Source organism: Microcaecilia unicolor, chromosome 1, assembly GCF_901765095.1.
Source record: "Microcaecilia unicolor chromosome 1, aMicUni1.1, whole genome shotgun sequence".
NCBI lineage: Eukaryota > Metazoa > Chordata > Amphibia > Gymnophiona > Siphonopidae > Microcaecilia > Microcaecilia unicolor.
In genome coordinates, this window is record NC_044031.1 from 669,704,562 (window position 1) to 669,719,185 (window position 14,624).

At 49.2% G+C, this 14,624-nt stretch overlaps 1 protein-coding gene across 2 annotated transcripts in view; it reads left to right on the top strand.

Moving 5' to 3' along the window:
• Window positions 1–14,624, top strand: part of ZNF592 (zinc finger protein 592) — a 345,284-nt gene that overhangs the window by 85,638 nt on the left and 245,022 nt on the right. For both annotated transcript variants that reach the window (XM_030187212.1, XM_030187220.1), the window contains exons 4-5: window positions 12,239–12,417; window positions 12,809–12,985. In XM_030187212.1, coding sequence (XP_030043072.1) covers window positions 12,239–12,417; window positions 12,809–12,985 — 356 coding nt within the window. The remainder of the gene's footprint in view (window positions 1–12,238; window positions 12,418–12,808; window positions 12,986–14,624) is intronic.

Genomic DNA, 14,624 nt, shown 5'->3' on the forward strand with positions numbered 1-14,624 from the left:
TCCTTGCCCGGGGGCGTCGAAGCATGCTCCCTATAACTCTTAGCCTTCTTTAGGGCCAGATCCACCACACCAGAGTCGTGAGGCAACTGAGTGCGCATCAGCTCTGGGTCCCCATGGATCCGGTACTGGGACTCGATCTTCTTGGGAATGTGGGGATTACTTAGAGGCTTGGTCCAGTTCGCCAGCAATGTCTCTTTTAGGACATGATGCATGGGTACTGTGGACGCTTCCTTAGGTGGAGAAGGATAGTCCAAGAGCTCAAACATTTCAGCCCTGGGCTCATTCTCCACAACCACCGGGAAGGGGATGGCCGTAGACATCTCCCGGACAAAGGCCGCAAAAGACAGACTCTCGGGAGGAGAAAGCTGCCTTTCAGGGGAGGGAGTGGGATCAGAAGGAAGGCCATCAGACTCCTCGTCAGAGAAATATCTGATGTCCTCCTCCTCCTCCTCCCATGAGGCCTGACCATCGGTATCAGACAGAAGTTCATGAACCTGTGTCTGAAGCCGTGCCCGGCTCGACTCCGTGGAAACACGGCCACGGCGGGAGCGTCGAGAGGTAGACTCCCTCGCCAGCACCGGCGAAGCTCCCTCCGCCGACGTCATCGGGGAGCCTTCCTGGGAGGCGGCCGCAATCGGTACCGCAAGCGGCACCGATGTCGGAGACCTCACCCCGGGCAAGGGGCCAGCCGGCGCCTCACTCGACGGTACTGGTGGCGCAAGCACCCCCGATACCGAAGGGGAAGGGCGCAACAGCTCTCCCAGGATCTCTGGGAGAACGGCCCGGAGACTCGTGCAGAGCGGCTGTGGAGAAAGGCATGGAAGCCGATGCAGGCGTCGATGTCAGAGTCTGTTCCGGGCGTGGAGGCTGTTCCGGGCTGTCCAAGGTGTAGCGCATCGACACCTCCTGAACAGAGGGTGAGCGGTCCTCCCGGTGCCGATGCCTACTGGGTGCCGACTCCCTCGGCGACCCAGAGCTCTCGATACCGATGCGGGAAGGAGACCGGTGTCGATGCTTCTTTGATTTTTTCAAACGAAGCATGTCACCGGAGCTTCCCGGTACCGACGAGGAGGACGTAGAATCCAGCCGTCGCTTCCTCGGGGCCGAGGCCGAAGAAGGTCGGTCTTGGGGGGGCTGTTCCGCAGGAGCCCTCAGGGTAGGGGGAGACCCACCCGAAGGCTCACCGCCACCAGCAGGGGAATGGACAGCCCTCACCTGCACTCCAGTCGAAGCACCACTGTCCGACGACATCAGCAACAGTGGAGGTCCCGGTACCGCTGACGCAGCCTTTCGATGTCTCGGTACCGACGATGCAGAGGGGTCGATACCTCGATGCAGTCGATGCCGAGGTTGAAGGTCTTGATGCTGCGAACATCGATGCACCCAATGACTCTGGTGCTGTTGTCGACGAAGAGCCCGAGAACAGGACGTTCCACTGGGCCAATCTCGCTACCTGAGTCCTCTTCTGTAAAAGGGCGCAAAGACTACAGGCCTGCTGGCGGTGCCCAGCCCCCAGACACTGAAGACACGACGCATGCCTATCAGTGAGCGAGATTACCCGGGCGCACTGGGTGCACTTCTTGAAGCCGCTGGGAGACTTCGATTACAGGGCGGAAAAATCACGCCGGCGAAATCAAAATTCGTAATGGCGACTAAGGGCACCAAAAATATGGAGAGAAAAAAGCCGTACCGAGGCCTCAAAAAAGGCCTACCCCGAAAGTGAAAGGAAACTTACGTCGGGGAAAACAAACTGGACACACGGGAAGGGACAAGACCGAAAGGTCTCTCTTTTTTTTTTTTTTTTTGTTTAACACAATCGCGAAGACGCGCGAGGGTCAACTTTGAGGGGCGCGAAACAGCGCAAAACACGACCGTCCCGAGCGCGGACAAAAGAAGACTGACGAACACGAGTCGGTTCGGGCGGGAAGACGGCCGCACATGCGCGGTGCGCGTGGGCGCGCAAGGACTAGCAAAGGCCTTTGCTAGTGAAGTTTCTGATTGGAGGGGGTGCCGTGGACGTCACCCATCAGTGAGAACAAGCAGCCTGCTTGTCCTCGGAGAACAGACCTTTACAGAGCTTGGCAGCTTTTCTCTGTCTTTCTTCCTCCTTTGTTTCAGGTCTTTATCTTTAAATCTTTATCTGTTCTAAAGCCTCTAATGTTCAGCTGTTGGTTTTAGTTTACGTAACACCTATATATCTACAGGTACAGACCTAGAAATGTATTCTGTGTTTAATGTCGCTGAGATTATCCTATCCTTCCTGTTCATTGCAAGGTAATAAATAGAAAAGAAAATAAGATGATACCTTATTTTATTGGACTAACTTAATACATGTTTTGATTAGCTTTCAATGTTAACCCTTCGGATCAGATTTGCAACAAACTTTGTACATTATCTGCACTCTTCAGGCTGACATATGTATCCATGTAGGAGGTGTAGGTTTAATTCTTGGTTCTACTACTACTAATCATTTCTTTAGCTCCTCTAGACGTACACAGCACTGTACACATTATATGCAGGTACTTTCTCTGTCCCTAGAGGTTTCACAATCTAAGTTTTTCTACATGGGGCAATGGAGAGTTACGTGATTTCTCCAACTTCACAAGGAGCTGCAGTGGGAGTTGAACCCAGATTGCTAGGATCAAAGCCTGCTGTACTAACTGTTAGGCTACTCCTCCACTTTTGCTTCATAGGTTGTCCAGTAGAAGCTGCAGATGCAGTATTCACAGCATGGGGGTGGGGATATTTAAATTATCTCTTAGCAATGATATGTCTTAGCTAGACTTTTAGGGTATATATGGATCTCACAGAGAGCCACAGTGACTTCTAGCAGAGGATTTCTCTTGGAAGGGGAGGAGTGTTGAAAAAAATAGGGAGGACAAAACCCTGGGTAATTGTGAATGAAGGCTTAACTCTTTAGCTATAATAAATGTGGATTCTTGTTGAGCTCAGCCAAAAGGAGGAGGAAATTACAGGCTCAGAAATATGTTAATATTTTTAAACACTTTAAGACAGTTATGTTGAACTTTTGTCATCTTGGGTATAAGGTGACTAAAAGAGCTAGTACGGTGGCTGCTAATGTCAGAAAGATATCATTGATGTTTATATGGGTGATGGAGGGGTTGTTCCTCTTCAATTCCAGGAGTAATGTCATGAATGCCTCTTAGGGCACTACCACAAGTTTACCTTCCACCTTAAATCCTGTATAACTTGCAAAAGAGCTTGTCAGCATACTTTTAGCCAGTTCTGAATATTTATATATGTTTTCTACTGGTTTTGCAAGTGGCACTTTAGATAGAAAATGATGAACAGAAAGAAGCTTGAAGTTGGGGGCTAGTGAAAGAGATGTAAGAAGCCCTTTGGGATGAAATTAGATTAGTGTGACCATTCACCAACCCAAGGAAACCATGTTTGGAAAACATAGGTTTTCTTTGTGGGTAGGTTCTGATCAACTTCTATGAATTTGTGGTGTTTTGAGGAGACAGGATTACTGCTAATTCAGATCCATTATAGTCCTTTTATTGTTGTGGAAGTAGATGAAATTCCTCTAGCTCTGGTGTAAATTCCACTACATTGAGTCTGAACTGTTACCTTTATGGATTTGGTTGTTGAACATGACAGCAGTAAGATTTGCTGACAAGATTATAAAAAGAATTGAGGATTTTTTTTTTTTTTTTTACAAGCTCTGGCTGTTTAGTGTGTGTTGTAATAAACTTTTGCCATGTTATAATTGAATAAAATTTACAAACATAGCATAGGAAAAATTTTTAAGACAGTCTTACGCCTATGTTTACTAAGCGGTGCGATGAGCGCGTAAATGGTTTACGCATGTTAAACGCTAACATGCCCATAGAAATGTATAATGCCACTATCAATTGACATACAATTTTTCTTTTCGTTTAAACATACTACCAACACATTGTGTGCATTAAATTTTACAAACTTTATTATGAAAACCTCACTATCTAACAATAAAACACTCTATCCAACACTCTCACAGTAGTCTCTCCATACTATATAGTTCACAAATCACTCATCCCCAGTACCACTTAACAAAATCAGCTGTAGTTCATCTCACAGTGTTCCAAATGTTCCAAAGTGATGGCCCGTTTCACCACACACTTTTTCTGTTCTCCCAAATCAGAGACATCCCGCGTTAATAAGCAGAACACTTCTTTCAGCTTGCTTTCAAGTCCTAATTGGTTTCTGAGAAGAACTCATTAATCCAAAAAGAAAAGAAAAACTGTGGAATGCTTGGCATCTATTCCATCCACTTATACTAAATGTCTTCTGGTCCCATAACTTTTTATGGTCCCAACACTGGCACATTAGGAGATCTTATACAATACATAATACACAACATTACAATCTTATTTCAACCTTCACATTAAAGTCTAATACATTATTGTTAATTCTCATACCATATCCAACCTCTAAATTCCGTCAGGCATATACCATATGGAGCTCTCCAGCCTCTGATACTTCTACCTCACTTCCTGGTTGTACATGATTGGGTGACTGATTAACTAGTTCTTTTATATGGTCATTAATAGTGGCCAATCAATTTATTTATTTACTCCACAGGGCTCCATGGTGTTCCAATTATATATCAGCTTTTGTTCCTTTTGTATCAGTTGTCTTTCTACATTGCCCCTCCCGCTTTCAATTTGAAACAGTACAACAAACTGTTGTTAAGTTGTTAAATGGTACTGGGTATGAGTGATTTGTGAAATATATAGTATGGAGAGATGTGAGAGTGTTGGATAGAGAGTGTTTTATTGTTAGTGAGGTTTTCATAATAAAGGTTGTAAAATTTAATGTACACAACAATGTGTTGGTAGTATGTTTAAACAAAAAGAAATATTAGTCAGGTGGTAGTGGCATTTCACATTTATGACTAATTATTGTGAATTTACCCTGTGGTTGGTAATAAGCATAGAAATGTATAGGCACGTTAGCATTTAACGTGCCTTAAATTTACAGGCGTGTTAAAAATGCTAACACACCTTAGTAAACATGCCCCTTAATGATTATTTATTTGTTTTAGATAGCTCTCTGACAGGTTGCTGTGTAAAACATTTTGGCTTGCTTCTGCCTTGTATTTAGGGTACACATAGTTTGTCTCCTTTGGTGTTAAGTTCTCTGATTTCAGGAAGAACATCTCGCCAGTGATTAACTTGATTCTCCGAGGACAAGCAGGTTGTTTGTTCTCACGACTGGGTTGACGTCCACGGCAGCCCCCTCCAACCGGAAGAAAAGTTTCGTGGGAGGTCCCGCACGCGTGGCACGCCCACCGCGCATGCGCAGCCGTCTTCCCGCCCGAGCGCGACCGCTCCCGCTCAGTTTTCTGTTTTTCCTCGCTGGAGAGAGACGGAGTTTCGTCTCCGTGTCAGCCCCGGAAAACCATTTCGCAGCCTTGTCCGCTGTTTCTTTTTGGTGTACGCGCGTTCGCATTCTCCCTTCATGTTAAAAAAAAAAGTCTACCCCTTTCCGTCGAGTAGGTTTTTCTTTTCTTTCGCCGTCGTCACGCGTCCAGAATTCCCTTTTTGTTGTGGCATTTTTTAATGCCACCATCGACGGTTTTGACTTCGCCGATGCGATTTTTTCCATCGATGTCCTCAAAGGTCCCGAGCGGATTTAAAAAGTGTGGTCGGTGCGCCCGGCAGATCTCACAGTCCGACACATGCTTGGTACCTCCAGTGCTTCGGGCTGGAGTATAATTCCAGAGCGTGCACCTTGTGTTTCGGCTTGAAAAAGCGGACGCATGTGCCGGCCCGTCGGCATCGACGACATCGGTGCCACCAGCGAGTATTTCGGCACTGGTACTGGTGTCAACGACTTCGGCGTCGACCATGGCATCGACCCCAGGAGCACAGGTTCCTTTGGCCCGACGACCTGCAAGCGATGGGAGCGGAGATCAGCCGAGTGGGCCTCCACCCGTGTTGGCTGGTCCTGCTGCCCAGGGCCATCGGGACCGAACCCTGTCGGACCCTACCACGAGGAGACGTGGAGACTCCACCTCCTCTTCGTCCATGCCACGGAGCGCCGATGACGGGCATCGGAAGAAGCTGGCCAAGAAGCACCGTCATCGGTCGTCCCGGTGCATGGGACTGGAAGCTCTGGGGCGTCGAGAGACTCTGCCCCGGAAAAGCGCCGATGCCGGGAGGAGCGCTCCCCCTCCATTGAAGAGGTGTCGATGCGCAGGTTGTCGGGCACCCCGGTACCGTCTCCTGGACCCGGACAGCTTTGAGTACCAACGCCTACACCGGCTCCCCAGCCTCTTCCGGCAGCGGCCCTGGACGAGTGTCTCTGAGCCTTCCTCCCAGGTATCCTGGAGGGGCTGTTGCGCCAGGCTCTACCGGCGCCGGGGGTGCTTGCGCCCTCGGCACCGTTGTTGGAAGCGCCAGCTTGCTCTGGCCCTGTGATGCAGCCCTCGACACTGATACCGCTTGAGGCGCCGGTCTCGACTGCCACTCAGGTGGAATCCCTGTCGACGTCGATGGAGTGAGCTTTGTCCCCGCTGATGTGGGAGTCCACCTCTCGGCACCATCGTTGAGGACGTGGTTCCTTGGGGTTGAGACGGGCCCGGTTGCGGACCGAGAGCTCATGTCCGACACAGGGGAGGAGGAGGATCCCAGATATTTCTCCTCCGAGAAGTCTGCTGGTCTTCCCTCCGACCCCACGCTTTTACCGGAGAGGAAGCTCTCGCCTCCAGAGAGCCTCTCCTTTGCCTCTTTTGTCCGGGATATGTCTGTGAGCATTCCCTTCCCAGTGGTCACCGTGGATGAGCCGAGGGCTGAGATGCTCGAGTTCCTCGACTATCCATCACCGCCTAGAGAGTCTTCCACGGTACCGTTGCACAATGTCCTGAAGGAGACGCTGCTTCGGAACTGGCTGAAGCCCCTATCTAATCCCACCATCCCCAAGAAAGCAAAGTCCCAGTATAGGGTCCACACAGACCCGGAGTTGATGCGGCCTCAGTTGCCACATGACTCAGCGGTCTTGGACTCTGCTCTCAAGAGGGCCAAGAGATCGAGGGATACCGCCTCGGCGCCCCGGGGGCGGGAGTCTCGAACTCTGGACTCATTTGGGAGGAAGGCCTATCATTCTTCCATGCTCGTAACCAAGATCCAATTATACCAGCGCTACACGAGCATCCACATGCGGAACAATGTGCGGCAACTGGCGGACCTGGTTGACAAGCTTCCGCTGGAGCAGGCCAGGCCCTTTCAGGAGGTGGTCAGGCAGCTGAAGGCGTGTCGCAAATTCCTGTCCAGGGGTATTTTTGACACTTGTGATGTTGCATCCAGAGCCGCTGCACAGGGTATAGTGATGCGCAGGCTCTCATGGCTGCATGCCTCTGACCTGGACAACCGCACCCAGCAGCGGCTGGCGGATGTCCCTTGCCGGGGGGATAACATTTTCGGCGAGAAGGTCGAGCAGTTGGTTGAGCAGCTCCACGGGAAACCGTTCTCGACAATCTCTCCCACCGGGCGCCTTCAGCATCCACCTCCACAGGTGGACGTTTTTCCCGGGCCCGGCGGTCTGCACCCTATGCCTACAGCAAGCTTAGGTACAACCAGCCGGTCCGAAGGCCTTCTCAGGCACAGGGACAGTCCCAGCGCGCTCGTTCCCGTCAACAGCGTGCGACCAAGCAGGCCCCTGCAGCTCCACAGCAAAAGCAGGGGACAGGCTTTTGAGTGGATCCATGGGAGCATAGCCGCCATAAACGTGCCCATGCCGGACGACTTGCCGGTTGGGGGGAGGTTGACATTTTTTTTAACAAAGGTGGCCTCTCATAACCTCCGACCAGTGGGTTCTCCCAATAGTGCGGTGCGGATACACCCCTAAATTTGGTCTCCACCCCGCCAAATTGCCCACCGGGAGCTCAAGTCCTTCAGCTCCCACCACAGGCAGGTACTTGCAGAGGAACTCTCCGCCCTTCTCAGCGCCAATGCGGTCGAGCCCGTGCCACCTGGACAGGAAGGGCAGGGATTCTATTCAGGTACTTCCTTGTGGAAAAGAAAACGGGGGATGCGCCCCATCCTAGACCTGAGAGGGCCTGAACAAGTATCTGGTGCGAGAAAAATTCAGGATGCTTTCCTTGGGCACCCTTCTCCCCATGATTCAGAAAGATGATTGGCTTTGGTTCCCTGGATTTAAGGATGCTTATACTCACATCCCGATACTGTCAGCTCACAGACAGTATCTCCGGTTCCGTCTGGGGACACGTCACTTCCAGTATTTGTGTGCTGCCCTTTGGGCTCGCCTCTGCCCCACGGGTGTTTACCAAGTGTCTCATGGTGGTTGCGGCGTACCTGCGCAAGCTGGGGGTGCACGTGTTCCCGTATCTCGACGATTGGCTGGTAAAGAGCACCTTAGAGGTGGGAGCTCTTCGGTCCATGCAGTGCACTATTCAACTACTGGAGCTGCTGGGGTTTGTGATAAATTACCCGAAGTCCCATCTCCAGCCAGTCCAATCTCTGGAATTCATAGGAGCTCTGCTGAATTCACAGACGTCTCAGGCCTATCTTCCTCAGGTGAGGGCTCAGAACCTTCTGTCCCTTGCCTCCCAGGCCAGAGCGTCCCAGCAGCTCACAGCTCGGCAGATGTTGAGACTCCTGGGCCATATGGAGTGGAGGAGTGGCCTAGTGGTTAGGGTGGTGGACTTTGGTCCTGGGGAACTGAGGAACTGAGTTCGATTCCCGGCACAGGCAGCTCCTTGTGGCTCTGGGCAAGTCACTTAAACCTCCATTGCCTGCCGCATTGAGCCTGCCATGAGTGGGAAAGCGCGGGGTACAAATGTTAACAAAACTAAAACTAAAAAAAATATATGGCCTCTACAGTCCATGTGACTCCCATGGCTCGTCTTTACATGAGATCAGCTCAGTGGACCCTAGCTTCCCAGTGGTGCCAAGTCACAGGGAATCTAGGAGATGCCATCCGCCTGCCCACCAGTTGTCGCAATTTGCTGCGCTGGTGGACGATTCGGACCAATTTGACCCTGGGATGCCCCTTCCAAATTCCTCAGCTCATGTCGATGGGCTGCACACCCAAGGGGTGTGGTCCCTCCAGGAACAAGGTCTTCAGGTCAATCTCCTGGAGCTCCGAGCGGTCTGGAACGCGCTGAAGGCCTTCAGGGATCGGCTGTCCTACCAAATTATCCAAATTCGGACAGACAATCAGGTTGCAATGTACTACATCAACAAGCAGGGGGGCACCGGATCTCGCCCCCTGTGTCAGGAAGCCGTCAGGATGTGGCGATGGGCAGGCCAGCACGGCATGCTTCTCCAAGCCACGTACCTGGCAGGCGTAAACAACAGTCTGGCCGACAGGCTGAGCAGACTCATGCAACCGCACGAGTGGTCGCTCCATTCCCGGGTGGTATGCAAGATCTTCCGAGAGTGGGGCACTCCCTCGGTGGACCTTTTCGCCTCCCAGACCAATCACAAGCTGCCTCAGTTCTGTTCCAGACTTCAGGCACACGGCAGACTGGCGTCGGATGCCTTTCTCCTCCATTGGGGGAACGGCCTCCTGTATGCGTATCCTCCCATAACTTTGGTGGGGAAGACCTTACTGAAGCTCAAGCAAGACCGCGGCACCATGATTCTGTTCGCGCCCTTTTGGCCCTGTCAGATCTGGTTCCCTCTTCTTCTGGAGCTGTCCTCCGAAGAACCGTGGAGATTGGAGTGTTTTCCGACTTTCATTACTCAGAACGAGGGGTCGCTTCTACATCCCAACCTCCAGTCTCTGGCTCTCACAGCCTGAATATTGAGAGCTTAGAGGTTGCCTCCTTAGGTCTTTCAGAGGGTGTTTCCCGAGTCTTGCTTCCAGGAAAGATTTCACGAAAAAGTGTTATTCTTTCAAATGGAGGAGGTTTGCCGTCTGGTGTGACAGCAAGGCCCTAGATCCTTTTTCTTGTCCGACACGGACCCTGCTTGAATATCTTCTACACTTATCGGAGTCTGGTCTCAAGACCAACTCAGTAAGAGTTCACCTTAGTGCAATTAGTGCTTATCATCAACGTGTAGAAGGTCAGCCTATCTCTGGACAGCCTTTAGTTGTTCGTTTCATGAGAGGTTTGCTTTTGTCAAAGCCCTCAGGCAAACCTCCACCAGTGGTCATGGGATCTCAACGTCGTCCTCACCCAGCTGATGAAACCTCCTTTTGAGCCACTGAATTCCTGCCATCTGAAGTACTTGACCTGGAAGGTAATTTTCTTGGTGGCTGTTACTTCAGCTCGTAGAGTCAGTGAGCTTCAAGCCCTTGTAGCTCATGCTCCTTATACAAAATTTCATCATAACAGAGTAGTCCTCCGCACTCACCCTAAGTTCCTGCCAAAGGTGGTGTTGGAGTTCCATCTTAACCAGTCAATCGTCTTGCCAACATTCTTTCCCAGACCGCATACCCGCCCTGCTGAACGTCAGTTGCACACATTGGACTGCAAGCGAGCGTTGGCCTTCTATCTGGAGCGGATGCAGCCCCACAAACAGCCCGCCCAATTGTTTGTTTCTTTCGACCCCAATAGGAAAGGGGTCGCTGTCGGGAAACGCACCATCTCCAATTGGCTAGCAGATTGAATTTCCTTCACTTACGCCCAGGCTGGGCTGACTCTTGAGGGTCATGTCACGGCTCATAGTGTTAGAGCCATGGCAGCGTCAGTGGCCCACTTGAAGTCAGCCACTATTGAAGAGATTTGCAAGGCTGCGACGTGGTCATCTGTCCACACATTCGCATCTCATTACTGCCTACAGCAGGATACCCGACGCGACAGTCGGTTCGGGCAGTCGGTGCTGCAGAATCTGTTCTGGGTTTGAATCCAACTCCACCCTCCTGGACCCGGTTTTATTCTGTTCCAGGCTGCACTCCCAGTTAGTTGTTGTTCGTAGGTCAATTTCTATTATGCCCTTTCCGTTGTGAGGCCCAATTGACCATGTTTGTTGTTTTGAGTGAGCCTGGGAGCTAGGAATACCCCAGTCGTGAGAACAAGCAGCCTGCTTGTCCTAGGAGAAAGCGAATGATACATACCTGAAGCAGGTGTTCTCCGAGTACAGCAGGCTGATTGTTCTCACCTACCCTCCCTCCTCCCCTTTAGAGTTGTGTTTTTTCCTCATTTCTTTGCTTGTCATTTAACTGAGTGGGAACGGTCGCGCACGGGCGGGAAGACAGCCGCGCATGCGCGGTGGGCGTGCTCCTCGTGCGGGACCTCCGAGATTTTTCTTCCAGTTTGAGGGGGCTGCTGTGGACGTCAACCCAGTCGTGAGAACAATCAGCCTGCTATCCTCGGAGAACACGTGCTACAGGTATGTATCATTCGCTTTCTCCGAGGGCAGCAGGCTGATTGTTCTCACCATCCCTCCCTCCTCCCCTTTGGAGTTGTGTCTTTCTTATTCCTTTGCTTGTCATTTAACTGAGCGGGAGCGGTCACGCATGGGCAGGAAGACGGCTGTGCATGCGCGGTGGACGGGCCCCGCGTGTGGGACCTCCCGCGAGACCTTTCTTCCGGTTGGAGGGGGCTGCCGTGTACGTCAACACAGTCATGAGAACAATCAGCCTGCTGTCCTCGGAGAACACCTGCTACAGGTATGTATCATTCGCTTTCTTGCTTGCTAATTCTTCAGCATATTTTTTCTGCTTCTAATTTGAGAGATTTGTAGGAGATGTTTCTTTTTAAATTTGTTCTAGGTATATTTTATTTTACTTTGCGTTCAACCTTGTTTTTGTGCACATCTGGTTCTTTGACATCACTTTTGAGTACCTGTTATATTCTTCCTGTATTTGTATCCCTGCAGTGCCTCCATGGGGTTCTGATTAAGGTCAGCACAACAGTGCACTTATGTACTTTCACTGGTACAGTGGAACCTTATTTTTCTTAAAACAGAAAAAGTTTTTAGTATCATTCTACAAGTATGAAAAGTTTTGAATAATTACACAGCTTTGACTAACACTTTCCAGTGATTGACTCCAATTTATAAATGTTAAAAGATATGACTAGGCCATTTGTAGCTTCATTGAAGTACAAGCTATATTCTCTGAAGGTGTTCTATGCCCTCAAAGAATCTAGCAGCCAAATGTTATGTAAAGCTTCAAATGTTTTGCTTTTTCTTATATTTCTGAGTTGTAATTTCTTTCTTTTTCTTTTTTTTTTCTTGCTGCTTGGTTGAATACTGTTAGATATGGTGCTCTGCTTTTGACACAAGGTTTTGCTTTTCTTCCCTCTTTCTCTCTCCTTGAGCAGACTTGTCAGATATGTCAGATGACGCTTCCAAATAAGTGCAGCTACAGTGCCCATCAGAGAATCCACACACACAAATCCCCCTACTGCTGTCCGGAGTGTGGGACTGTGTGCCGTTCCGCATATTTCCAAACACACGTCAAGGAGAACTGCCTCCACTATACACGTAAAGTGGGATTCAGGTCTGTGTCAGAGGGGCCCTTTTTAGTTCAGTTTGTAAAATAAAAATTTTATACAACTCACCAGAGCTTGAAGATCATTATTTCCAAAGCAGCAGTTCAGTGTTGCTGAGCAGAAGCCCAGTGATTGCCTAGCTGTTAAATGTTATGGAATGTTAAATGTTCTTTTGAGGAAAAGGAAAAATTAACTTTTTAAAATAACCAATGTAACTTTTTAACTCTGTTCCTTGCTCTTGACCGAATTTGGAACTCCTCTGATTTCTTTCAGTACGGTAGAGTTTCATTAATGTAAGAAGCACAATTTTGAAATAATTTTGAGAATACTTTATGGCAAAATGAGTTTGTTCTTCTATTAGTTTACAATATTTTTCATTCCAATTGTATTTCTTCACAGATGCATCCATTGTGGAGTTGTTTGCGTGTCTTTAGGTATGTTGAAACTTCATCTTCAGGACAAACACTGTGAAGTCTTCCACAAGTGTTCTTTTTGTCCAATGGCCTTCAAGTCAGCAGATAGCACTACTGCTCACATCACTGCTCACCACCCAACAGCACCGCACAAGATTGCTCAGTAAGTGATTTGGTGATATTCTGGACAGTGACACATACACACAAACACTCATCTAAAACCTTCTTCACAAGGTTTCTTAAGTGCTGCCTGGGATCATAGAAAGCCATTCACAATGCCTTCTTTTCAATAAATGTGTGATTGTAGAAGATACTTCGCAAAGAATCTGATTTTTACCAGGACAAGCAAGATATGCAGTTCTCATGATGATGTTGGACAAAGTTGAGTTACAAGGAGATTTTTCTAACATACTCTTGTCACAGTTTTGGCCGTGCCCTTATGTTCAGACCTACTGTTTCTCTGTATCTAGCTCTGTGACCTCTCCAGTCTGCCTTTTTCCTGTTGTTGTTCTTCCTGTTAGCCAAGCCTCGCTTGGTGTCCCTGCTTCATTTCCTACTTGTGATATCATCATCCAGCCTACTCCCAGGGAGCTTTCCTGCATTGCCTTTGCTACGGTCTGTTTTCTCCTTTTCTTGTTGTACTGTTGTTTGATTCTGAGGGAACTGGTCTTCTTGTTAAGGTGTGTCTCTGGGCACAGCCCTGAGCCCTGTGTGTGTGGTTTTGGTTTGAATCTGTATGGATTACTTTCCTGTTAGGTTTGCTCTCAAGCAAAGCCTCTTCTGTTTCCTATGTGTGTCTGGTTCTGGTTTAACCTGTTTGGATTACTTGCCTATGACCTAACTTTGCTCCCAAGCAAAGCCCTGTTCTGTTTTTCTGTGTATGTGTGGTTCTGGTTTGAACATGAATGGATTACTTCCTTGTTATCTAGCATCTCGAGCATAAGTCTGTTCTGTTTCCTTGTGTGGTTTCCCTTGTTACCTTTCACTGTTCAGAGAGCCGGTTGTTGCCAGCCTAGCTGCTTTCCTTGATTATTTTGCTTCCTCAGCCTAGCTGCTTTCCTTGATTACCTTGCTTCCGTGCAGCTATGTTTTCCTTTCTGCTCTGTCTCTGCCTGCCTTTCCTTCCCTACCTGGCTGTGGGTGGTGGCTGAGTTCTGGTAAGAACATTCTCCGAGGATAAGCAGGCTGCTTGTTCTCACGATTGGGTCGACGTCCGTGGCGGCTCAGGAAACTGGCAAAATTTTGCAAGCAAAATAAAACTCCTTTGAGAATGCTCCGGCACGTGGGCAGAGTGCACCGCGCATGCGCGAATGGCTTCCTGCCCGCGGCACGAGCATGTCATCCTCAGTTTCGTTTCTTCCGCGTCTGAGGTGACACGGTTTTCAGCTGTGTTCCGTTTCGCCCAGGAGACTTTTTTGCGCGCTTCCTTGTTGTTGTTCTTCTCTTTTTTTGTTTTCCACAAAATTCCCAAAAAAGAAAAAAAAAAAAAAAAAAAAAAAAAGTTTATTTTCCCTTTATTTCCTTAGTTTTCTCACTAATTGTTGTTCCTTCCTTTTTTTGCTGCGGCCGTCGTTTAGGCTGCTCAGCCGGTTTGTTTTCCTGTCTTGTGCTTTTTTATTGGCATCATCGAGTCTTTTAATGTCGCAGCCGCGTTTTTCCGTCCATGTCATCGAGGACACCCAGCGTCTTCAAGCATTGTACTCGGTTGCAACTGGACCATCTCTGGTATTGACCCCCACTCGTGGTGTCTCCAGTGCCTTGGGCCTGATCATCTTCCAGCTGCTTGTAAGCTGTGTCCTTTC